At 41.9% G+C, this 27,309-nt stretch overlaps 1 protein-coding gene across 2 annotated transcripts in view; it reads left to right on the top strand.

The window, feature by feature from the left end:
- TBXAS1 (thromboxane A synthase 1) overlaps window positions 1-27,309 on the top strand; it is a 160,538-nt gene that overhangs the window by 34,812 nt on the left and 98,417 nt on the right. For both annotated transcript variants that reach the window (XM_081800000.1, XM_081800001.1), the window contains exons 3-4: window positions 11,598-11,691; window positions 14,307-14,359. In XM_081800000.1, coding sequence (XP_081656126.1) covers window positions 11,598-11,691; window positions 14,307-14,359 — 147 coding nt within the window. The remainder of the gene's footprint in view (window positions 1-11,597; window positions 11,692-14,306; window positions 14,360-27,309) is intronic.

Below are 27,309 nucleotides of genomic sequence, written 5' to 3'. Positions count from 1 at the left end.
AAAAAAAATGGTATCATGAAGTATCACCAAGAAGTACAGTGAAAAGTCTTTCTCCTCTAATGATCCCTAGATATCACTTTCCACTAAACAGAACCATGGCTTCTTGGGAAAGTGGCTAATCTAGGTCTGGGGCAAGAAATGCAAATGAACCTGGAATATCTTGTCATTTCAGAAAGCAAGAAAGACATTCTATCAAAAATACTCAGGAGCAAACTTATACATGCTCCCACTAGCCAAAGATGGGACAATTTGATGAATAAAATGATCATTGCAATGGATCAAAACACATCAAATATATTTAAATCCATGAATTCATAAGGATACAAAAATATCATGAGTTACTACTGTAAGATGATACAGAACCAACTCATTATTTTGAAAACTAACAATAAAAGCAAAGAATTGAGCACTGATCCTACTTTTCTTATATGAACTGTTCCTCAGAGTAATCATAGCAGACGAGGGTAAATTCAGAATTATTCCAGCTAATAAGTGCAGAAGGAATATCACCGTTTTGCATCCTAATAAATTAATAGATGTCGGTGATAATCCTCGCAGCTGCTAAGATCATAATAAAAGCAAAAAATAGACATTATCAATCTCCTCAAAAGCAGTCTTGCAGAAAAAGCCTCTGGATCAGTGTTTTCCAAACTTGGAACACTGCAATCACCTGAGGATCTTTTTAAAATTCCAAAGCCCATGCCACACCCTAAATAATTAAGTCACCATCTGGGGGTGGGGGTGGAACACAAACATGAGAATATTCTGAAGGTCCTCGGTGCGCAAATTCTAGAACCAGTGGTTAAGATCTCACTACCAGATTGGGACTGAAGAACACGTTGAACTACACCTGGGGATGCAACCAGTGAAATTCAGAGTTTGGGAAACCCTACAAGACACAACCTGTTTTGTTTATAAAAAATGCAAGAGGGAAAAAGGTGGCCGGGGGGGAAGTTGAGGGGAATTTAGAGACTTAGAGATAGTTAAAAGGCATCTGACCCAATTATAACATATAGAATTTATTTAGATCTTCATTCAACAAACATACTGTAAAATTATGAGACAATTGGAGAAATTTAAATGCTGACTATGTGTAATATTGTATCTTGATGACTTTCTAACTTTGTTGCATAGTATATTATTCAATGGATGCATAATGATTTATTTAAACAGCCCCAAACTGACAGGCATCTAGGCTGTTTCCAATCTTTTGATGTTGTAAAAATGCTGAAATGAATACCCCTGTACATATGTATATGTTCAAGTATATGGGTAGAACAAATTTCTAGATGTGAATTTACTGTGTCAAAGGGTAAATGCATATGCTAGATACTAGCAAATCGGCCTCCTAGGGCTTGTACCAGGGTAGAAGCAGTGGAGATGGAGAGAAGTGGGCAGATAGGGAGAAGGAGCTAATTTGAAGATGGAGCTAAAAGGATTTGCTGAGAGAGTGTATGTAAAGTCTGAAAAATGAAAGAGAAGGCTAAATCAGGTCTAATATCAGTCAGCTTCAGGTAAGTTTCACATGGATAGCAACTGCCTCCAATCTCAGTGATTTACATCAACAAATATTTATTTCTTGCTCATACTAAATGTCCAGCATGGATCACTTCCAGCTCTGCTCCTCATCATCTTCATTACAGGACCCAGGCTTCAGGAACAGCTCTCACCTGGGAGACTAGTGGTCTCATGACAGAGGGGAAAATATCAAATGGCTCACCATGTGCTGCTCTCTTGGCTTTTGCTTGGACATGGTACACATCGTGCCTGTTCATGCTCAGTTGGCCAAAAAAAGTCACATAACCAAGCCTATTGTAAATGGGCTGGAGATGTATAATCCTCCAACTAAAAGGGGTAGTCATATTTTAAACAATCACACACTCGACCATGTCTCAAATTTTCTGGCTTGAGCAATTGGTGGATTGTGGTTACAACAGTGACATAGAGATGACTGGGCAGGATGAAATTTAGGGGGGAAACTGAATTCAGGTTTAGATGTGTTAAGTTTAAGGAGTCTAATAGACATTAAAAGAGTGCAGCCAATTTGGCAGTTGGATAAAGATGAGTTCAGTGGAGAGAATGGAACTAGAGATAGAAATGTGGTAATTATTGATGTATAGGTGGTATGTAAAGTGATGAGACTATTAGAAGGAAAGGAGCCAACAAAGACACGGAGGAGCAGCCTCTGAGGTAGGAGGAGTGCTGACAGGGAGCACAAGGAGGAGAGTGTTTCAGGAAGAAGAAAGTGTTCATCTATGCCAGATGCTACTGAGAGGGCAAGTACAAAGATTGGCAAGAAATCACTGATTGACAAGGTCAGGATCATGGATGACCTCGGCGAAGGCAGTCCCAGTGAAGTGGCGGGTACACAAAACATAGTTGGAACAGGTGGAGAGGAGACTAGGGGTGTAGAAGGGGAGAGAACAAGTCTAGATGATGCTTTCAAAGGATGTTAGTGGCCAGGAAGGAAGAAAAATAAGGCAATAACTGGAACTAAAGGAGTTTGCCTTTTTCCTTTAAGATGAAAGACACTGCAACATGTCTGTATGTAGACAGGAATGATCCAGTAGAAAAGGAGAAAGCAGCACAACAAAAAGAAGAAATAGTTGAGAATTCTGAGTAAGAAACAGAAGTGAGGGGGATGGCTTTTAGAAAAACAAAAGCTCTCTCATCATGATCATCAGTTAATTAGTATCTGTTATTATTATACCTTTGGTTTCTAATAAGCCTGCCTTTGTTCTCAGCCTATTCACTGTGTGTTCTCATGTGGTAGCTTATCCACAACATCCTAGCCTAGAGGACAAGAAGGAACAGGTTAGTGGAGTTAGTGGCTACCAGCACTTGTTTGAAATGTGGCAGACCTGGTTTCCACTCTGACTCAGTTACTTAGCAGCATCACCTTGGGTACATTCCTTAGCCTCTTAAGATTTAATTTCCTGATCAGTAATATGAAGATAATATTGATTTCTATCTTTATATGATTGTTGGAAGGCTCATGTAAGACAACATATAAAAAGTTCTTAGCATGGTGCCTGGTACATAGGAAACATTAAAAATTATTATAAATTATAATAATAGTAATGACTATAACTCTCTTTGCATGTCTTTATAAATGTATTTTTCTTGTGTTGTGACAAGGCTCTCATCAGGTTAATGATTACAGTGACTAGGCTTTTGTGGTTTTTACATTATTGGGGAAAGAACTGCACATCAGTCAGATACTTAGGTATTTATTCAGTACTCCTTCATTTTTTTCTCCTAGAGGAGTGAAGATTATAAGCAGTTCCCTTTTCTGGGTCTTTGGATTCAAATTATAATGAATTTTACTTACTATGTCTTGTGAATAAGGCTGGGCAGAATTGGAAAACAAGAGGAAGTTCTTATAATTCTAAAATATCTCCCTCATAGTTTTGCTTGTGTGCATTTTATAGCACATTTTATATTATATTCAGAAGTTTCCTATTAGAATGTTATTAGATAATAGCCAAACTATGGAAAGAGCCTAGATGTCCATCAACAGATGAACAGATAAAGAAGATGTGGTATATATATACAATGGAATATTTTGCAGCCATCAAAAAAAAAAAAAAAGAAATCTTGCCATTTGCAACGACGTGGATGGAACTAGAGGGTATTATGCTAAGTGAAATAAGTCAATCAGAGAAAGATAAGTATCATATGATCTCACTGATATGGAGAATTTGAGAAACAAGACAGAGGATCATAGGGGAAGGGAGGGAAAAATGAAACAATGCGAAACCAGGGAGGGAGACAAACCATAAGAGACTCTTAAACTCAGGAAACAACCTGAGGGTTGCTTGGGTCATGGACATTGGGGAGGGTATGTACTATGGTGAGCACTGTGAGTTGTATAAGACTGATGAATCACAGACCTGTACCCCTGAAACAAATAGTACATATGTTAATAAAAAATTTTTTTTAAGAAGAATGTTATTAGACAATGAAAGCACTACATTTCAAAATGTGTGGGATACAGGTAAAGAAGTACTTAGAGGGGGGAAAAAGAAGTACTTAGAGGAGGATTTACATCCTTAACTGCATTTATTTTTTTTTAAATATTGAAAATAAGTGAATTAAATTGTTAACTTAAAAAACTAAAACAAAACAAAGAACAAAGAGTAAACCCAAAGAAAGTAGAAGGAAGATCATATGAAAAAAATGAGTATAAAATAACAAAATAGAAAACGAACAAACAAAAAAACCTAGAAATGATCAACAAAAGCAAAACTTGGTGCTTTGAGGAGATTAATAAAATAGATAAGCTTATAGCAAGACTAATCAAGAAAAACTTCTCTAAGCAAACTAGGAATAGAAGAAATGTCCTTAACCCAATAAAGGGTATCCATAAAAAATCTGCAGCAAGATCTCACACTCGATTTTGAAACGTTAGATACACTCCCACAGTCAGGAATATGAAAAGGATGCTCTCTTTTATTGCTTCTTTTAAACATTGTACTAGAGGTCCTAACCAATGTAATAAGGGAAGAAAATGAAAAGTGAGAGAAAAGGATTAGAAAGAAAAGAACTGGGACACCTGGGTGGCTCAGTCGGTTAAACGTCTGCCTTTGGCTCAGGTCATGACACCAGGGTCCTGGGATCGAGTCCCACATTGGGCTCCCTGCTCAGCAGGGAGTCTGCTTCTCCCTCTGCCTGCCGCTCCCCCACTTCTGTTCTCTCTCTATCAAATAAATAAATAAATAAATAAATAAATCCAAAAAAAAGAGAAATAGAACTGATGTTATTTGCATAAAATATGACTGTCTGCATAAGAAATCAGATATTCCACATGTGAATCAGTAGAACTAACAAGAATGTTTAGAAGGATCCTTGCTTATAAGACTGGCATAAAAAACAAATGGTGAAATCATATGGTATTTGTCTTTCTCTGACGTATGTGGAATTTAAGAAACAAAAGAGGTAAACATAGGGGAAGGGAAGGAAAAATAAAATAAGATGAAAACAGAGAGGGAAAAAAACTATAAGAGACTCTTAAGTGTAGGAAACAAACTGAGGGTTGCTGGAGGGGAGGTGGGTGGGGGGGAGGGGTAACTTAGTGATGGGCATTAAGGAGGGCACTTGCAGTGATGAGAACTGGGTGTTGTAGGCAACTGATGAATCACTAAACTCTACCTCTGAAACTAATAATACACTATATGTTAATTAAAAAAAAAACCCAAATGGTGTTTCTACACATGAGCGATACCAATAACAAATATATGTAGATGGCAAAAAGATACTCTTCTGTGCATAAAATTAGAAAATGTTATTGAAGGACAGAGATAAAGGAATCATTGGAGAGATATAATACATTCCTAGGTTGAGAATACTCAATGTGGTGATAATGTTGGTACTCTAATTTATAAATTTAATGCAATTCCAGTAAAAATATCTCAACAGAATTTTTGATCAAACTAGACTAATGAATTCTAAAATACGAGAAAGTAAGATATTAAAAAGTATTACAGAATTATAATAGTTAAAATAGTGAGGCATTTCCATAAGCCAGACAAATGGATCAGAATAGACCCAAGCACCTCTGTTGCTAAGATGTGTGATAGAGGCAGCACAATAAATCAGTGGGGAAAGAGGAGTGAGACAGCAAACACACTGTCTCTTTGCTAACTCGTTATAGGGGTATGCTTGGCTTTAGGGCAGGATTATTTTACCAGGGTCCCAGTGACATACTTGTTCTGATGAGCCACCTCTCATTATAGAACCTGGCTCAACACATTACCCTCTGAGGATTGATTTGGTTTCTCAAGTACTTGGAAAGGAGGGGCTCTGAGTAGCGACATCAGATTTTTGTTCCTGGAAAAGGACATCTACTCTTATAGATTAGTGAATGAACATTCTGGTTTACAGGTTATATCTTGGTAGATTATCTAACTACTACTAATTGAGACACGAATTAATGTACACCAGATATTTCCAGCCCTGAGGGCAAGCTGAGAGCAAGGTCTTGAGGGAATGGGCTCCAGGAAAGGGGACTGAACATGAGGATAAGGATGCTGAGACAGAGATGAGGTGCTAACAGGGGAACTGGGATGACCTCATCTAGAAACTCAGTATTTCTAAGGAGCTCCTGCCTGGAGGCATGACTGATGCAACTTCTATGCCTACAGTGTCTGTAGTATTAATGGGGCAAGGAAGGAGAAGGAAATAGAATTTAAAATCAACTAACAAGGCTGTAGGAGTTGTTTTCTAAATAACAACTATTCAGAATTCATTTGCTTGTTTTCCTATCGCTGCCCAAATGTGTGCTTCGAGTCAGCCTGCAGTCACCTATCAATGACTGCTCAGTTTCCAGTGAATTATTTAACTAGTCAGTGTGGCACAATTATGCCTGCCACCTAGATAAGCCATGGTAGGAATGAGGGGGGAAAGGAAGAGTCATTTCAAAGTTGGGTAATATTTTTGAAATCAGAGAAAAAGAGATGGCAAAATGTTATCTCTCCCCCCTCTCTCTCTAATAATGAAAGAAATACAGACATCAAGATACATTGATGGGTCTACAAAATTAGAAAAAAATTTTATGAGAGCCTTTGGTGAAATGGATACACTGACAGTGAGACTTGCTGGGACAAACTTTCTGGAAAGCATTATGGACCCGTGTTTGAATCCAGTGACCCATGGATTTCGGGTCCGGGAAACCTCCGTGCATAAAGTGCTGGAAAAGCTTGATGCACAGAAATACTCATTACAGTAGCATAACTTAAATTAGCTAAAAATCAAGAACACCCTAAGTATTTAATAATAAGAATAGTTTAGTATATTATGATATGTCCACAATAGGAATATTATATGGCCATAAAAATAATATTCATAAAGGATTAATAACATGAAGATTTTCCCCTTATATTAAATGAAAAAAAGTAGAAATACCGAGAAATAGAAATAGAAAAACACTATAGAGGATATAATCTCAAAAACAGAAGAAATCCTCAGAGAAAAAGCTAGAAAGAATTAGAGTAAAATGGAAGTAGGCTTTGTCGGGGTGCCTGGGTGGCTCAGTCGTTAAGAGTCTGCCTTCGGCTCAGGTCATGATCCCAGGGTCCTGGGATCGAGCCCCGCATCGGGCTCCCTGCTCCGCGGGAAGCCTGCTTCTCCTTCTCCCACTCCCCCTGCTTGTGTTCCCTCTCTCGCTGTGTCTCTCTCTCTCTGTCAAATAAATAAATAAAATCTTTAAAAAAAAAAAAAAAGAAGAAAATAGGCTTTGTCTCTGATAGTTGTAGGTTTTTTTGCCCAAATTTCTGTCAAAGCTAGCCAACCTCATATTCTGCTCCCATGTCTTAAAACCTTTTGAGAAGGTAACAATTTAAGGCCTTGTTTGTAATAACATTTCCAATGTGGCCACAATTTTTAATGGAACTGATGGCCATACATGTCACAAGGGTAGAGAACCATGACAAAGGGCTTTTCTTCTCCAAAGAGCAGGACAAGTGGTTTACCTGGCTTCACTGGAGAATCACAATTTCTACCCCAGGAGATGTGCTATTTGCCAAAGCAATCTTTCAGCATTTCAAAACATCAGCAGCCTCTGAATCTCACCAAGGAGACATTCTTTGATAGTGTTGGTGAGAACATAATGGATGAACCAAGAAGTTGGCTGTTTCTAGAAGCACAAAGCAGAGAAAACGCTTCCTCTGTGGATGCTTAAGATATGCAATGAGGGAAATCTTGGAGGGCAAGCCATCATTTGACTGTCTTCTCTTGCTCCAAACCTCAATCAACTTGACTATCTCTTTTTTTTTTTTAAATGTTGCTTTTTTTTTTTTTTTAAAGATTTTATTTATTTATTCATAAGAGACAGAGAGAGAGAGAGGCAGGCTCCCCGCTGAGCAGAGAGCCCGATGCGGGACTCGATCCCAGGACCCTGGGATCATGACCTGAGCCGAAGGCAGATGCTTAACCATCTGAGCCACCCAGGCATCCAACTTGACTATCTCTTTAATGAATGATTCATCAAAATATCCCCCAATTTATCACAAGTGGCTTCTTTGGCTAACCAACAGGCTGATCGCTTTTGTTGAATCCATCAAGAAAGGGCTTTGTCTTGGGGAAAATGAAATATTGGGGAATTTCTAGGCTTTAAAAATTGAATCTTACTTTGAAAATGATCCATATGGTTCAATTTAATTTGCAGTATAAGGCACACTCCTGGCATTACAGGAATGTGTCTGCTGTAGCAAGAAACAATGGCTTGAGTTGTGAAATGAAACCGAAGGATGCTATCTGAAGCTACTACGTACACTTTCTGATGTCATTTTCCAACGTAAGCATCCTTAATGTAAACAATGATAGATGTCCATAATCATAATTAAGGGATATCTGCATTAATTCCCACCAAAGAGAAGCTGTTCAAAATATCACAATATGCAACCCTTCATGAGGGTTGCATATCACCTGCTTTCTATAGTAGCATCCCAGGCCATCTGCACCTTTTTGATGGCACAGGACTTAATGGCACAATTTGACATAAAAAAGAAATTTTCTCCGCAATGATAATTTTTAGAGTAGCAGGAGGAAATTTTTTTAAAAATCTTTTTTCGTTGACTCTCTAAAACTCATTCATGGGTATTCTTGGTGTGCCAGTTTCCTAGGGGCTGCCATAACAAAGTACCACAAACTGGGCTTAAAACACCAGAAATGTGTTGTCTCACAGTTCTGGAAGCTAGAAGTCTGAAATTATGCTTACTGCAGGGCTGTGCTCCCTCTGAAACCTGTAGGGGAGAATCCTTCCTGGCTTCTTTTTAGCTTCTGGGGTTTGCTCACCATCTTTGGTGTTCCCTGGCTTGCAGCTGTGTAACTCCAGTCTCTGCCTTTGCTGTCACATGGAATTTCCCCTGTGTCTCCATGTCTTCATGTGGCCATCCTTTTATGAGGACACCAGTCATAAGGATTAGGGATCCACTGTACTTGAGTATGACCTTATCTTTTTTTTTTTTAATTTTAATTTTTTTTTTAAAGATTTTATTTATTTATTTGAGAGACAGAGAGAATGAGAGACAGAGAGCATGAGAGGGAGGAGGGTCAGAGGGAGAAGCAGACTCCCTGCCGAGCAGGGAGCCCGATGCGGGACTCGATCCCAGGACTCCAGGATCATGACCTGAGCCAAAGGCAGTCGCTTAACCAACTGAGCCACCCAGGCGCCCAACCTCATCTTTTTTTTAAGATTTTATTTATTTATTTGCCAGAGAGAGAGAATGTGCACAAGCAGGGGGAGCGGCAGAGGCAGAGGGAGAAGTAAGCTCCCCGCTGAGCAAGGAGCCCAATGCGGGACTCGATCCCAGGACCCCGGTATCATGACCTGAGCCGAAGGCAGCCGCTTAACCGAGTGAACCACCCAGGTGTCCCGATCTCATTTTAACTAATCACACTAGCAACCACCCTGTCTCTAAATAAGATCATATTCTGTGGTGCTAGGGGTTAGAACTTCAGTTGATCTTTTTTGGGGTGACACGATTCAACCCATAATACCTGGTGTCCATGGGTTGTCCAAAGAGCCTTTTCGAGACAGAGAGAGGGCAGTGTGGGAACACTGGAACCAGGGAGTATGAAACAAGGGTGCAGAGAAGGAAGTGGGAGCAAGACAAATGGAACCCACTTTGCAGTTTTACCCGCAAGTCTGGTGGCAGTGATCTTTCCCCCTGCTGATTTTGGTGCAAGGACTCTGGTTACTGATGGCAACTTTTGGCCAATTCCCAGCTGAAGATGCTCAAGTTCTATACTTGAGTATGGGTTGCAAAATGAAGTTTATGGTTGTGTCCAGAACATTCTCCACTGATGCCATATGTTTGAAAATGTCTAAATTTTGTGCAGAGACACACAAGCAAGTGTTTTTTAAGTGGAGTTACATAATTAGGGCATGGACTTGCATAATAATTAGCACATGTAATTAGGTACAGACTTCTTGTCCTTTAATTAGACAATCAAGACATCTAATTATAAAATTAAGATGTAATTATATGGCCCAAGATCTACGTATATCCTTCCATCCATTAGAGATCACATTTAGAAAATAATTCACAAAAACTGATGGAGAAATGAACCTAGAAACCAGATTCAAGGATCTTGAGGGAAGTCTTAAGTGGACTGGTAAGTCTTCTTTGGTTTTCCCTCCAGGGTGTGAGGGGAGTTATTTAAAATATCATAGTCTACTTGTACGAGTAACTCATACATACTATGCTGTTGACCTTTGGTACACATGCTAATGAAGAAGAGTGTTGGCACGACGAATCTGTGTAATTCACACGTGGCTCCTGAGTGCAGTTTGTAATCACACTTGAACATGGACTTACGTGTGATGTCCTGGGAATTCATTCAAACCCAATAAAGCAGCCAGATGGTGGAAACCTCCTTCCCATTCTTGGTTCTCCCTTGTGACTACTTTAAAAGTAGACCCATTGCTCAGAATAATGCAAACCAACACTTTGGTCGGATTGTGTTTTCCCTGAATATTTGAACATTTGATTAAAAAGTACTTATTTTAAGTGCTCCTTATTGGACTACAGGTTGAAAAGGGGAAGGTCAAAGACTATAGCGAACACTCCATCTTTCTAATGATGAGTGATTTTTAGAGCAGCATTTTGTTCATCTAAATTCTAATGCTCCTAGGAAGCCTGGCTGTAATGATATGCTCTATATTTTTCCTTGCTCCTAAATTGAGATTTGGCTGATCTCTGCATGGTGCTAAACACCCAGTTTGACTCATTAGTTTTTCTGAACTGACTGAACTTTTGACCTAATTGGCTGGCTGATTAGGGATTACAGCCATATGTCCAGGTTTCTCTAAGCCAGTTCTGACTTGAACGGTGTTATCCCTCTGTCCCCATAAACTGGTGAAATATCCTAGTAATTCCAATGTTTTGATGGCTATGCTACACTTCTCAGACTCTGCTTCCTCCTGGAAAGTGGCACCAAAATCTGCCGGGCCACGTTTCCTGATTTTTGGTTAAGAAAATATGCTTCCCATATGGTTTCAGGCCATGAAAACAAAGACACGAAGGGGTTATAAGCGGTTGGCGATGAGGTCTTGTCTCCATGGTGTGTTCTCTCCCTCTCTATTTTTGTGTTTCTCTATTGGGCCATGGAATGTGGTGAGGGACAAATTATGTGCAGGGGTCAGTTTTGACCAGCAAAACACACAAATTTGCACAGGGAACTTATTTTTGCCATTGTGACTTTTTTTTGCCTTGCCTTCTGATAATTGTTCACGGTCGGTGTAGAAGCAAAGGAATTGAACTGGGGAGAGGTACATTTTTAAAAACAATGTATTGATGGAAATTTTAGGTGGGGAAGGAGCATTTAGAAGACAGCATCGCCAAGATGTCTTCCACCTGTGAGATTTTAGGATTCCTCCATCTCCAGCCCATCACGGGATCAGGAGGAATTTCCTGGGGTCCATTCCACTCACTCTTCTCTACGCTTTGATCTCTTCTGTCCTTAGACACTGTCAACCGGAAACCACTCCTCCCATCCTTCCTTGAGGAGAACTCAGTAATTCTGTTTCCTAATAGGGCCAATGTATGAATGAAAACTTCAGTTTCTTGATTTTTAAGATTTGCTTTTCCCCTCAGGTACTCCACATCAGCGTTTTCAAGACTGGAGAAGCTGGGCATCAGACATCCCGAGCCTTCTCCTTTTATTGGAAACTTGACATTTTTCCACCAGGTAAGGGCAGTCTTCCATCATCTTCCAGCATAAGATATGCTGAGCCCAGGGCACCTGTACCCGTGAAGCACTGCTTCCATCTAGGTCACCCACACTGGGGTGGTCTATATGTGAAGGAGCTGTGTGATGAGCCTTCCCCTCCTTGAATGAATTATCACGTGATGACAATGATCCATTGCTTATCACTCATCAACATGTGTTGAGTCCTATCATCCATTCATTCATCCATTCACCCCAAAACCCACTGACTGAGTATCTAAACATGCCAGGCCCTGGGATGTGGAAGAAGTAGAAGCTACTTATACCCTCAAGTGTGCACACGAAATCACGGTGTTCAGCACCAGATGGGATGTACCCTAGTGCTAGATTAGGCGAGAGAGATGGTAGCTGTTGTGTCCTTCAGGGGAGAGGGAGATTTATCAGGGCTAGAATCACCCTAGAGGACTTCCTGGAGAAGGAGGTCCGGCAGAAGCAATAAACACAAGGGCAAGAACACAAACCAGGTGGGGAGCAACAATGTGTGTGATTGCACTTAAATGAGAATTAGGGCAAGCTTGAGTAGCAGCCTGGATTGACTAGAAGCCAAAGATGGGGGAGCACTAGGGGAAGCAACTATGTGAGAGAGTGACAGGCTAGATGGTTGGCAGTCTAGAAAGGTCAGTGTACTATCACTTTGGAGTGGGAGAGGGACCCTGAAGTGGATGATCACTCTTCAGGGGAGATTTAGTTTAAGAAGTCTAGGTGACATGGTGAGGGCTTGGCCCAGATGGTGAGGGTGAAAAGAGAAGGACATTGGGGGCAAAGTTAGTGAATCCTGGGACTAATTCGTAGTAGAGAATTCAAGGCAAATGAGCCAAAGCACCTCTAAGTGTTGAGCCAGGTTCACAGGGAGAATGGCCATGAGTTGACAGAAATAGAAGGTCTGGAGGGCAGCTGGTCCAGGGAGATACCCTTGACTGGCCGGAGCGACATGCAAGTGGAAAGGTCCTGCAGGCATTTGTAGATAGGAGCCCAGGACACCATCTTCTAAGAGTACTTTTTTTCCCTTCGTTGGGTTTTCTCAGAAGCCAGATGGTTTAATCTGCGAACTCATGGTGGTGCTGCCACCAGACCCTTCATCAGGAGCCGACAGATGCTGTGTGTGAAGAACCGCTGAGCCAAACAGAGACATGCAGGGCTAACTGGGCCAATCCTGGTCATATCTGTTCAGCATCTCTCTAGGATTTCCCCACCCCCAGCCTCAGAAAGGCTGGCCCTCAGCACGACACAGATAACAACTTTAGCTATTTCTATCCTTTTCCCTCTTCCTCAGTTTCTTTTCTCTTCCTTTCTGTCTCTTTTCTCTGTCCAACACTCTTTCTCCTCTTTATTGTTGTTGTTGCTCTCTTCCTAGTGTTTTAAACACCTTCTCCTCACCTCTGTCTTGGGGGTGGCACATTCACAATACTAAGCCCTCAAACAGCGATCTCATTAAGGCTTCCGGTGCGTCCTTGAAGCAAGTGTGAAGAAATTTCTAAGTGTCAAAAGAGAACACGCTGGATAGGAAATTCAAAGTAAATAGATTTCATATATTTCTGGGGGAGGGGGGAATGATCAGTTGTATTCAGTTGAGTAATTTAGTATTAACATTTTGAGGAAAAAGAGTAGAACTGTCGATATGAAGAGAACACTGTGCTCCTGCCTCTGGTTAATTTCCACATATGCTCCTTTTCAGCTCGTCATCCGTGTGTGTACAAACCTTGCCAAGTTCCTTCTAGAACATAGTAATTTCAGCGACTATTTTTATATTCATAGAAGCTTTCCTTGATGTATGGCAAGCTTAGATTGTGAAAGTAGATGTAATCGGAATGGGATGTATTTCCATTAAGGACATCCACCTCTTCTATCCCCACCAACTCTTTCCTCTCCCCCACCCCTCAGATGTCTCTCCTGTATAGTGCACTCCCACAACACAGGGATCTAGCAGTTTCCAGCCCTTCACCCCTATAGTTCCTCCATCTATATTTGCACACACACTCCATCCCCACTACATTACCCCAACCCTATAGTACAATGGTGTGGCCTTTTCTGACCCCTCTACCCCACAGCTGTCTCCAGGTATACTCGTTTCCCACGACAAAATGTCTAATGTTTTGTCCTATATAAAGTTACTCTAAGGTTCTTATGTTTTGACTACATTGATTTTAGTTAAAAATTTCAGTTGGATCATGATAATTCAGAATTTGCAAGCATTTACATATAGAGTGGCTGTCAAAAGAGGCTTTGCCAAAATTAATAATAATATAAACCAAATTGCCGAGGGGAATGTTAACATAGTTGAGAAAGCAAACCGTTTTCAAATATTTTAGCAGCAATTACACACAAATACTTTAAGTACAGATGATCTCTTTCCATCCATTAAAGCAGAGTTGACTAAGATTTTTCCTTGGCAATATATTTTTTAAAGCTACTTGTTTATTCTAATACTTCAAAGTACTTGAAAGCAATAGAACTTGAATTCTTTTTTATTGTTTATGTAATTGTGTTCTCACGGTTCCAGACTTTTTCCTGAATAAATATGAATACTTGAAATTTTGTTTAATCTTATTCTTATGATAGTCCTATGCTTTCCACAGGGTTTCTGGGAAAGCCAAATGGAGCTCAGGAAGCTATATGGACCTCTGTGTGGGTAAGAGAGAAGTCCACTTTTCTACCATTTATCTTGATTTCTGCATGTTCTGATAAGGAAGTAATAACCAGAATGGGGATGTTGCATGTGTTTAGGTCTTTTAAGGATCCACAAAGAGAGGGCCCAGCTGTACAGATAAGGCTCCTGGAGGAGTGGAGGAGGCCCCAGGGTTGCCCAAGGGGGCCCCATGCTAGGCTGAAAGAACACCACTTCCCAGCCTTTAAGACCCTGACCAGTTAGGTCAGACCCCGGGTGCCTTGACCATCTTGCTCTACTGCTGCAATTGGATACAGTGGCCCTCCATGCCTCAGTCTAGTTTGCCTTGAGAACCCACGAGTCGTCTTTTCTTATGAACTTACCGAAACCTTACTTGGACCCGTTTTGCTCAACTCTGTGGGAAAACATGCTGTCAGCTGTATGACCATATAATCTACCATCCAATACAATATACTGTGTTGAACGTGAAAGGGGATGCTATTAATAATTACCCCAGACAACAGTGGACACAATGACTGTCCTGGATATATTGGGACATCTGGTCACCCTAGTTCTCAGCCATATAAAGTACTAGAGCCCCTTTTTTTTTCCTGAATTTTCCCTTTTTATGCCTCAGAGAATGCTCCTTCTTTTTAAAAAAATAAATAAAATTCCAGAATCTGGTGAACAAACATATGTTAAGACCATTTATTCTATTCAAGATTTGACAGACTTGAGTCATATTGGTTCTCAACATGCATCTTTCCACATTGGAGTCCTAATCGTTTTAGTCTGTTCTCGTATCATTCCTCCTCAGCCATGCGGTGATTTTTAGCAGCTCTTCTCCAGACCTCCAGGTCTGTGATCACTGTTTTAGGTGCAGTAAAACTTCTGTTGTGTTCCTAATGTACATGCTAATGGGGTCCCATGGTTTGTGAACCCTTCTGTCCATAGGATCCATGACGCTTATTCTCCCAGTGATGATTTTCAAAAGACTGACTTGTACTCTGTGGAAATGGCCCTACCTGGGAGACCCATAGTTTTGGCCAAGTTGTTCTCACTGCTCTTTAGTTTGCTATATGATCCTGCAAAAGTAATAAATTATCATACTGGATGCTCTCTGAATTAGTTTGTTATCGCTGCATAACAAACCAATCTAAATTGCAGGGACTTAAACAACAAATTATTATTTATCACATGTCTAAGGGGTGGCTGGAATCAACTAATCTAAGCTACCCTTGGCTCAACTCAGCTGGGCTTTCTGGTGCATCTGTTGGTCCTCTGGGCAGGTAGGTCATTTAGGACAGGCTCAACTGGGGCAGCTCTGCTCCATTTATCTCTCATCCTTCTTGGCATAGCAAGCAAACCAGGGAAGGCTCTTCTCAAGGTGAAGGCAAATGTTCAAGAGAGCAAACCTAATAGCACAAGAACATCTTAAGTCTCTGCTGCATCATGTCTGCTAACATCCTATTGGCCAAACCAAGTTATATGGCCAAACTCAAAATCAGGTCAGGAAGCCCATCTGCCCTCAGTGAGACCAAAGCAAGTCACTTGGCCAAGCCTGACATCGATGCGGCAGGGAGGTGTGTTCCTCTGATGGAAGGGCAGGGAGGTGGTACACCTCTTTCAATAATAAGCAACTCTACCTAATCCTCTAAGATATCTTTTAGCTTGGTCTTAACTTACTTTTTTTTTTTTTTATGTGCATAGCTTCTTGCTTTAAGTATGATAGATACTTAATAAAGGCTCAAGGGATTGACCCATTTACCTTTCTCCTACTCTTGGGCTGCTCTATTGCTTTTTTAAAAGTTCTCATTCCAGTTCTCTCTTTCCAATAGCCTCATTCTGTGGTTGACTTGACACTGACCTTGGAGGCTGTCCCATATATTACTGAAACATCGCACTGACTCAGAATGACAGTAGCTTCCCTAGAATTAGGAAAAGGCCTCTCTAAGTTTGAATTCTAGGAATCCATTCCCTGGAGTACTTCTTGTACAGATTTTTCAGAGTAGAACTCTTGAGTATTTTAAAATAATTTTAAAATGTCAGATGAAGAGTTTAAAGGGCACTGTATTAACTGGTGGGTGGTGTGGTGTGCATGCGTGTGTGAGAGGTGGGGGACAAAGAGAGAGAGGGAGGAAGGGAGAATTAGTTTTCTTGACAACAGGATGTCTAATAAACTACCCACCCCCCACTTTAACTAAGTTAACACCGTTTATCCATTTCATTTCAAGAAAACGTAAATCAAAGAGAATGATTTCAAATGAGGTTGTAGAGATAGAAATTGCAGTATCATCTCCACTCTTTGTTCCCACCTCTGGTGAAAAGGGGAAAAAAGAAAGGTGATGGCATAATTTCTTCACACAAAACTGTCAACCTTTTTCTGCTTTAGAAAAAAAGATGAGCCATAAAATGCTGACTTCTTTTTAAACATGTCCATTCCTGGATTTGGAGGCAAGATGGTGGTGGGGCAAAGTCCTGACTGAGCTCTGTAATCTTGATGAGACTCAGTGTGCTCATCTTTTAAAATGAAAGGGATGAACTAGCTTCTAGCCCTAAAAATTATCTTGTTACTCCTTAAATTTTACCAAAATGTTTTCACTGGTTGGGAATGTCAAGGATGAACTACTTTCAATAAAAGACCCTTCCTTTACACAGTGATTCAGTTTGAGTTATTTACTTTTTAGACTATTTTTATTTATTTTTTAAAATATTTTATTTATTTATTTATTTATTTATTTATTCATTTGAGAGAGCGAGCGTGCACACATGAGCAGGAGGAGTGGCAGAGGGAGAGAGAGAAGCAGGTTCCCCACTGAGCAAGGAGCCCGACTTGGGGTTTGATCCCAGGACCGTAGTATCATGACCTGAGCCGAAGGCAGACGCTTAATGGACGGAGCCACCCAGGCGCCCCTGACTACTTTTATTTTTTTAGAAAATATTATCAAGACCAGATGGTCCTCTTAAAAATTAAAATGATAGACTGATTCACCATTTGACAAGGGAAGCCCCACACTGTTGATGCCATATAGAGATGCACTGTATCATTAGGTGGCAGGACAGTATTCCATGTTGGGAGAAACATGCTGCTCTGGGGACCTGAAAGCCAAATATGGGGATCATGATACTTATTATCTGGTTGTTATCACAGCAACCCAGTCAGAATTTGGGTCCCCAAACTAGAGATCGGCCCCCTATCCATTTTCCCTCCCACTCACTGCTATGGGGAAGATACTGCTAGAGAAGCTTTCTGCCAAGAAGGGTTGACAATCACTGTTTATTGTCACCGTCACCACCACCGAGAACAAAATGTCCTTACCAAGTATCTCATTATGTAGCCTGCTTTGCCACACGCTGTGCAGATAAAACTACACATGTTGTCTCTGCCTTCTCTGAACTTGAATGTAAAGCAGATGGACTGGCATGCATACCTATCCAGTTTTTATTCACAATACTTGATTTGAACTCTTTTGAATTGCACAATAGTACCCCTGACAACATAATAGGAAGAAAGCGAAGCTTTACGGCTTTGGACAACCTGCAGTCAATTAATAATGACTGGTTAGCTCCTTCAGTCTGAGCAGGAGCCCCAAGTTGGATTTATATTCCTTCCTAAACCCTAAAAGAACAGCATCAACATAGTCATCAGACATTTGTGACTGGATATAAACAGGATGGATATTATTTTCCCTTCTAATTTGTAATTGACTTTATAATCCAGTGGTTGACAAGCCTTTATTATACTATTACTATAAATTACTTATAAATACTTATGGCACCTAAGTTCAGCTCATTTGTGACTCCTAAAGGCTCCCATCTAAAGCTTCTTTACCTTTCTCTTGTCTGTCTTTTAAGTGATAGTTCTATAGCTGTTCTTTTATTTAGCCCCATCCCCATCTCTTCTTGCTCTCACATCACTTTGACCTTGATTTCTAGTATAAACTTCGCTCCCTCTTGTTGAATTTGATTCTCATGCTTCTCGGCCTCCATCATTCTCTGCCCCTCCATTTGATTAGTGGCCCCCTCATTCCTGTATCCCTCTATCAAGCCAGATTTGTTCAATGATCTCATATACCCTCATTAGAACAGTAAGTTGTAAGTAGGTAAGCATGCACATGGTATATAATTCATAAAGTACAAATAAATATTCAGCAAAAAGTAAAACTGACTCCCTTCTTGGACCTTTAGCCACTCTTCCCCAGAAGCAACCTCTGTTACCAACTTTTTAATACTCAGATGGATAATATATGATAGATGCTGTTCTTTATCTTGCTTTGTTCATTAATGATATTTGTGAAATTGTCCCATTTCAGTACATTCATTCTTGTTAAATGCTATTCTATTTTTTTAAGGATTCCATTGTATGGATGTATCCTAGTTCTAAAAATAAGTTCTCAATTGATGAACACCTTTTGCTCTTATAAATAATACTGCAGTGAATATGCTCGTATATATATCATTGCTGTCTTATGTTAGTATGTCTGTAGGATAAATTCCTAAAACAAATTATTAGGTCAAGGATTACCTACGTTTTTTACTTTATTTTAAATGGCTCTGTCTAGGACTTATATCAACATACATTCTCCTAAATAAGTACATGAGAGTACCTGCTTCTCTCATGTGATTGCCATTAAAATGTGGTGGTCATGATTTTAAGTCTTTATCACTTGATGGTAGTTTTGATTTGCACTTTTCTAATTATTTCTAATAATAATTCTATTATTATCTTTTCATATGTTTAAAATCCATTGCATTTTGTTTTCTTATTCTATTGGATTAGTGATCTTTTCCCAGTTTAGTTGTAGAAGCTCTTCATATATTAATGAAAATAGCCCTTTACATCTAATATACATTGCAGATATTTTCTCCTATATATTGTTTAACTTCGTTTATTGTGTATTTTTTCCAATCAGAAAACATTTGGGTTTTTATTGTTGAATTTAATCAATTTTAATGGTCTCTACATTTTGGATCTTACTCAAAAAGATACATTTTTTTACCTTTCATTTTTCTGGTGTTTTTTGTTTCATCTAAAAAATTTAGATATTTCATACATCGAGAATTTATTTGAGAGTAAGGATAGGAGGAGGCAGTCACTCTTATTTTTTTCAGATGGTGGTGTTCCATCTGGAAATTCATCCTTTTCCAACTGAAATGAACGCCATTGTTATCATTTATTAGCTCCCATATATATTTCTGACTTCTGTGTGCCGTTCCCCTGCCTAATCACATGCCAGGGCTGCACCAAATAACCTCGTTTGGATATCATGCATGTAGTACCTTCTGGTACCTAGCTGCAGTAGAATGTTCCCAGAACATCTTTGCAAGCCTCAGAATCTGAAGCAATCTCTCAGGGAACCTTGAGTCCCTGAACTGGAAAAAAAAAAAAAAATCAATTTAGCAAACAAATGAGGCTTTGGTATAGAAGATCTGGCACTTAGACACAAGGTTCATGCCCACAGGAGGTGGAGGTGTCTCATCTGCCTCCGACTTGGAGGTTTTTAGCACCATTTTTATTTAATTAGCTAGCACACATGAACTAATAGCACCTTGTCACCAGGCAGTGAGGAAGCTGAGAACTCTGGGAGGCATGTGGAAAAGCAATGAAAACAGTAAGGTCATTTCACTGTGTTTTTAAGCTCAGATTCCACTGCGCCGTCCATTAGGAGAGTGTGCGCTTGGGAAGAGAGTACGGTATGGAACCTTCTCCCGTGAGCGCTCACGTGCTGGGCAGGTGCGGCTGCAGGACCACACCGAGATGGTTTGCTTTAATGCAGTCGGACGACTATGTCATCAACGTGCGGGACCTTTGCGGGCCTACCTGCGTGGATCCCGAACTCTGGGAACTCTCGGGCTCTGAAGGGCTCAGCCCGCTGCAGCCCTGTGCCCCCTGCTGTTCTCTAAGAAGACACAGGACCCTTGAACACACTGGACTTGAAAACGTGGCCGAGGATGGGGCGGGCTGAAAACTGCAGCTGCTTTGTTCAGGAAAATACAAGCATTCAGACTCACGCCTGGGCAACCGACAGGGGGAGAGGATTCTCCTTTTGAAACTGGACTGAGCTCAAGAGAAGCGTAGATGCTGGAGGAAGGCAGAACTCTTAGGTGGGAATGAGGCCACCATTGCAGCAAAGCTGTACGGATGCTGGTGCTTAGGAGTCAAACGTGTGAGTTCCTGCGGCTGGTCCGGGGTGCACGCCTTGGAATGGGAGTCCTTTACTAAGTGTTGTGTGACCTGAAAGTGTGACTCAGTTTGAAGAGCAATTAATGAAAATGAAAACTACTCTGACCTCAGAGAAGACACGATATCCCTGAAACTATGGAATGAACTACAGAAATCCTAAATTATTTTAACATCTCTGGCCATGAGGCCAGACCCGTGGCGGGGGGTGGGGGGGCGGGGGCACAATATTTGGGTCTCCTAACTTGGTAAAAGTTGAGTCTTTCATGAAAGTGTGGAAAACAAAGCTTAGAATCACCATTTTCAAGTGATATGAGTCCGAAACCAAAATTAATATGAGACCTGGTGGTCTGTATCTATAATTATTGAGAATCATTCAGTGAGTTAAATATCCATATTCTCGCTGGTCAAAAGAGATCAATCGCTAACACTCAGCTTGCAAGGGCACATTTTTAAATGAGTGATTAATTATGCTGGTATTGCATTTTAGGGGAGGTGCATTTTTTTTATAAAAATGAATATAATTGGCTGATTTTTTTCTAGGAGTCCTTTAAGAGTAGGAAGAAAGTTGTCAGCAGGAAAATACATGATAATTATCACCCATTGAAACATGTAGCCCAATAGGTAGAATTATCAAAGGAACAGTTGTCCTAAGAGAAATGGGCAATCTAGACCAAAAAGGACAGGAAGAATTCTATTAGCGTCCCAATTCTCTTGAATGAGCCTTGCATAGACCCTTCACCTCTCCTATTCCTATCACAGTCTCTTGTTACCTGAGTTACTACAAGGCTTCCATTCTTCCTTATGGTTTAAAAATCACCCTTTTTTCCTAGTCTTTATCCAAAGACCCTCCTGATGTTTGCCCATATTTTTTCTGGACTTCGAATCTCTTCTTTTACCCACCATTTCTCACCACTTCCTTTCCCCTGTTCTCATTCTATGACAGCCTATAGGTGGTGGTTGCTGCCTACTTGAGGGACTCCTACTGTCCAGGTCTTTGGGACCCACACTCCTAAAGATCGAGAGCATATATGAATTCCTCTTCCTTGGGTAGAAAAACATCAAACAGACCATGCCAACTTACAATAGGAAACTGGGGTTCATATTCCCGCTCCAACTCTCTTATCTGCCCCTTGAGAGCTTGATGGATTTAAGCCAATCTCTTCCCCTCTCGGAGCCCCAGATTTCTCAAAATAAAATGAGGGATGTGGACTCTATCAGTGACTTCGACACTTGAATTATGAGCCTCGGTGAATAATGTATTTTACATGGTGATCCAGGACACACACCCACTTGAAATAAAAGTCTTACAAAAGAATATCTTATTTACTGTAAGATCCACATCGACCTGTTCTAACTCTATTATTTCCCGGAAAAAAAAAAAACCAGCAAATACAAGCTGGTCACGACATACTAAGTTGGTTTCATAACCACTAGTAAGTCAAGATGAGCAATTTGAAAAGCAAAGGGCCAGATGATACCTGAAACTCTTGCCAGCTCTAAATGAGGTGGCTGCAAACCGATGGCTCAACCCCAACAGTCTGCACTAGAAAATTTGTATAAGCCCCTGTTTTTATGGTGGTTTAAGACTCTGAGAGATCCCTGGACAAAATTGGCAGCTAAAACCGAATATAAGCTGAAACCATCCCTCCGGAGGTGGGGCTCCTGCATCTCATGGCAGAACCAGCACTCGCTGCCTAAGAACACCTTGCTCCTGCTTCTTTAAAATCTCAAGTTCAGGCATTATGACAATTATTGCCCAGCCTTAAACCAGAATCTTTCAAGCGAAAAAGCGTTAACAAAATATATGGGTTGGCAATTTAAAACATCTGTCGGTACGATTTTTGCATTGAGGGTCAATATCTAAGTAATTCATGGGAACACCCTGTCTCAGTGAGGTATGGCCATCATTGCTTACTTCCAGGGGATGGAGCAGGAGAGGGAATGGCCTAGAAACTGGAAGGAGCCCCATTCACTGGGGTGGCCGGGTATGGAAAACTGACCAGGCTGGGGTGCCGACGGAGCGGGTTCCAGCCGATGAGCGAAGCACAGTGTTTAAAGGGTAAGAAATTGGCAGCTCTCCATTCCAGCAAACACTGGCCATTGTGAATAGTCCAGGAGAAGGCTGCCCACGGAGAAGGTCGGCTGGACAAGATTCAGGCATCCAGAAAAGCAGGAATCAGGAAGGCCTGTCAGTGGATGTTAGGGGCCAACAACAGGGGGTTCCAGGCCCTGAGATGGGCTTCTGGGAGGAGGACAAGCAGGGCGTCAGGGGGAGAGGCCTGGGGACAAATCCCTCACAGGCACTGAGTCCTCAGACTGGGACCCAGGAAGCAGAAACCAGACCCAGTCCCTGCTCTTGGCTGGGGACAAGAGATCCATCCTGGCTAGAGCAGATCAAGGCTGAGGACGGGACATTGGGGGTTGTTCTACTTCTGGGGACAGGCTGGGACTGCAGGTGGGGGATGAGCACTTGGCCGGGACGAGTGGAGGGCTCAGACGCAGGGAAGTCAGCCTCAGTTTTTCAGTTTTTCACTCCTCATTGTGTGTTCCCCAAATCTACCAGTATAGCAGGTTCAAGGTGGAAGGGAGCTCATCCTCCATCAGTGAAAACTGCATAAGGCATCGATAACTTCTTTATCCCCCAGGCGACAGCCATGCACCAGTGTGCCCCCAAACGGTAGAATATCTCAAATTAAGATTGCATAAAAGCTCTATTTCCAGCTAATATTTTCAAATAATAAATTCCATATTTAATTGAATTGTACCTGCAACAAATCCAAGTTGTTCAACCCAAAATGCAAAATAGAATTATGTAACCTAGTCATGAATCACTGTGGCATTTGCCAAGGCATTCTCCCATCTGGAAGCAGGTCCAGATAACACATGGCATTAGCAGACATCTTCTGTCGAGAATTCTTTTGCACAGATACTCTCAAAAATTGCACACGCTTACCCAATTCTTATGGCTCTCAACCCTAATTAATGAGAATGCAAATAGCATCCCTATTCTGTCCCAAAAGAAGACTGACACACCATCTTTGATTTCATGATGTAAAATAAGTCATTACTAAATTCAAAGGAGCAACTAATTCCCAATTCACGCAGAGTTTAAAGTTCCTCTTTATCCTGATTTTGGGAGCAGAGAAACTTTTTTCAAGTTCCTGGAACCCTTGAATGATTAAAAAAAAAAAAAAGCAAACAGATTTAAATCTTGTTACTCACATAGGGCAGAAGTCAGAGGCATCTAAATGTCTACACCGAATTAACTCTATGTATATAGTATAAACTTTCAAACAAAAAAAAATCATGTATCATCACACACATTTGAAATTCTACTAAGTTTTGAATTACCAAATTTTATCTTTAAAATGGACCATATAGGGGCGCCTGGGTGGCTCAGTCCGTTAAGCGTCTGCCTTCGGCTCAGGTCACGGTCCCGGAGTCCCAGGATCGAGCCCCGCATTGGATTCCCTGCTCAGCGGGGTGTCTGCTTCCTCTGCCTCTGCCCCTCCCCCTGCTTGTGCTCTCTCTCTCTCTCTCTCTCATATAAATAAATAAAATCTTTTTAATAAAATGGACCATATAGGGGCGCCTGGGTGGCACGGTCAGTTAAGCGGCTGACTCTTGGTTTCGGCTCAGGTCATGATCTCATGGATGGTGGGATCAAGCCCCGTGTCAGGCTCCACGCTCAGCCTCAGCTCTCAGCATGGTTGGGGGGGGGGGTTCTGCTTGAAGATCTCTCCCTCTGCCCCTCCCCTCTCACACGCACTCATGCACTCTCTCCCTCTCTCTAGATAAATAAATAAAATCTTTATTAAGCAAATAAAACAAAATGGGCCATATTCTCCTTTCTTCCTCAGGACCCCTAAATCTTTTAGAGTTTGGGTCATTTCCTATGCACTGCAATTATTCCTGGCCAGTCTTAAGTGTGATACTTCCACCGCTGCGCATACGAACTAAGTCCTAGCAAGGGGCTGCCAGGTTTTATGATGCCTGTGTGCCTGGGGCAGATCACAGCAACTTAATTACTAAAATAAGTTGCTTGATTATTGTTTGCATCTCAAGACCATGCTTCTCACAACTTCTCCCCCATCACACCCCAAACTGTAAGAATTTCGCAACCTACCATATGAAATTTTCCCCTCCGAGTGAGGCTCGCAGTGTATTGGCCTACTGACAAAGGCCTGACTCTCTGACATGCTTTCCGGGCTCCCCACATTAACCACCAAGGAGGCACTGTTAGCAAATGATGCTATCTTTGCCCCTATTTGAAGAGGAACTTACAGCCTTTGGCCTGGGTCTTTGGCTGGTGGATGGCCCATCACCATGCGGTAGGTGGATGTGATGAATGTGGTCTTTTGTGTTCCAACACCCACCAGCACCTCCTGACACTACTCAGGCTACAGGGGAAGTGGGCATCTAGGTATTGATCAAGACTACTGCCCTTCCCAACAGGACCCCTGGGGAAGGAAATCCAGGTCCCGTGGGGGTCATCCCCCTCCAGCTTCTCCATTGCGTATCAACCACAGAGAGGCCATGTTGAGTGGACCTTCCACCGTCCTTTGAAGGGTGTCTGTAACTCTCTAAGTTCTCTTCTCAGATTCACTGCCAGACTATGGCTTGTGCCTTATGACTGACATGGCCACTGGATCCTTCTAGAAGACTCCAGCCTAAAGATTCTTATCTGCCTCCCCAAAGTCTTAGATGTCCCTCAGACCATCCCAGTTCTTTGTCCTCTTTAGCCTGGGATCCCACTAGGATGCTATCTCCTGAATGGACACTTAACATCCTGAGTTCTGCCCTCCCCCCAAATCCATACTCGTTAATGAGCAACGGGCTTCAATGTCGGAGACTCCCACAACAGACACCCACAGAATAAAGATTTCATCGAAGTAGGTGGAACGGGCTTTCATGCCTCCAAATCCCATGGCTATGGGATCAATGGGTGCCCTGATTCCTGGTCAGATCCAGGTGTTGAACACGGCATGCATGAAGGACATTTGGCTGGAGGGCTTTTTTTGTGTGTGGTAAAATACAACATGAAATTTACCATCCTAATCCTTTTTAGGTGTACCGGTCAGTAGCACTAAGTACTTTCAGACTGTTGTGCAACTGTCACCACCACCCATCTCCAGAACTCTTCTCATCTTGAAAAAACAAACTCTATAGGGCGCCTGGGTGGCTCAGTTGGTTAAGCGACTGCCTTCGGCTCAGGTCAGGATCCTGGAGTCCCGGGATCGAGTCCCACGTCGGGCTCCCTGCTCGGCGGGGAGTCTGCTTCTCCCTCTGACCCTCCCCCCTCTCATGCTCTCTGTCTCTCATTCTCTCTCTCTCAAATAAATAAATGAAATCTTTAAAAAAAAAGAAAAGAAAAGAAAAAACAAACTCTATACCCATTAAACAAAACCTCCCGCTTCCCCCCTTCCTCCAGCCCCTGGCAGCCACCATTCTACTTTCTGGCTTTATGATTTCGACTGCTCTAGGGACCTCAGATGAGTGGAATCATACCATATTTGTCCTTTTGTGACGGACTTATTTCACTGAGCATCATGCGCTCAGGGTTCACCCGTGTTGTGGCAGGTGGCGGAATTTCCTTCTTTTTAGGGCTGAATGATATTTTATTGTACATTCGTATATACCACGTTTTGTCTATCCCTTTCTCTGTCTGGGTCCCTCGGGCTGTTGTGCACAATGCAGCTATGAACGTGGGTGTGCAAGCAGCTCTTCGAGACCTCACTTCCAATTCTCTTAGGGACATGTCCAGAAGTAGCATTGCTGGATCATATGGTAATTCTCTTTTTAGTTTTTTGAGGCCCTGCCCTACTGTTTTCTGTAGGGACTGCACCATTTTACATTTGGACAACGCTTTGTGACAACGCTTTATTATTGCCTTTGACCGTGGCTATGTGGCCATTTCTTCTTGCCTTCCAACCTTGAGAGTGAACTCCAGGAGAAATGTAAACTTCCCCTTGGGCTCTGGAATCCAACTGGTCAATGTGAACCACACATTTCTAATTGGAATGCATGGCCCCTGTCATCTTGCCCCAACTTCCTGTTGACTATAAGCCAGCGAGCACATTCTTTACCAGACTAGTCCTGTTATCAACTAATGCTTGAACTGCACCATAAATTCAGTTCGTTTTAATAAATTCCCAGTAGTCCCCTCCTGGAGCCCCTTCTCTTATCTCACTCTCTGCCAAACCCTTTACAATTTATGTGTTTGCTTTTCAATTATGCTTTCAGCCACTCCAAGCTTCCTCCTTCCCGCCAGGTCACTGTAGCCTTTGTGTCTGATATAAATTTAGTCCTCACTGTCTGGGACTCCTGTTGACATCCACTCTCTCGTTCACGGGGCCACATCTCCTCTCCTGGGCACCGGCCCTTCACTCTCTGGGCTTCCCACCTTAAGGAACTTGTCAAGATCATGGCTTTGCGACGGTTTGCTGGAGGAGGTACACCGAAGTCCCCCCCGGTCCTTGCAGCCTCTGCACCGAGTTGCGCTCATGGAGAGAGGCTGATGGCATTCACAGCTGGTCCCATCAAGGAAAGATGGTGGGTGGTCCATGAATAGCGCGCCCAGGCACATAAGCTTGGGAGGAAGTTTTGGGGTTTGGGCTGGCCGAGGGTGTGCTAGGCCAATGGGATCTTTGAGGCAGCGATAGAGAGCACGATCTTGGCAGTGGGGGAGAGGAGACAGCCCAAAGCCATGGTGCTAAGGAAGCGGGTTACTCGAAGAAGTTGTGCAGGTGCACAGAGTCGTGGTAGGGGAGGAGGGGATGGAATTTATAAA

Source organism: Leptonychotes weddellii, chromosome 12, assembly GCF_054177405.1.
Source record: "Leptonychotes weddellii isolate Sample4059 chromosome 12, ASM5417740v2, whole genome shotgun sequence".
In the NCBI taxonomy this organism is placed as follows: domain Eukaryota; kingdom Metazoa; phylum Chordata; class Mammalia; order Carnivora; family Phocidae; genus Leptonychotes; species Leptonychotes weddellii.
The sequence above is the reverse complement of the archived record's forward strand: the minus strand, read 5'-3'. Positions and strand labels throughout refer to the sequence as shown.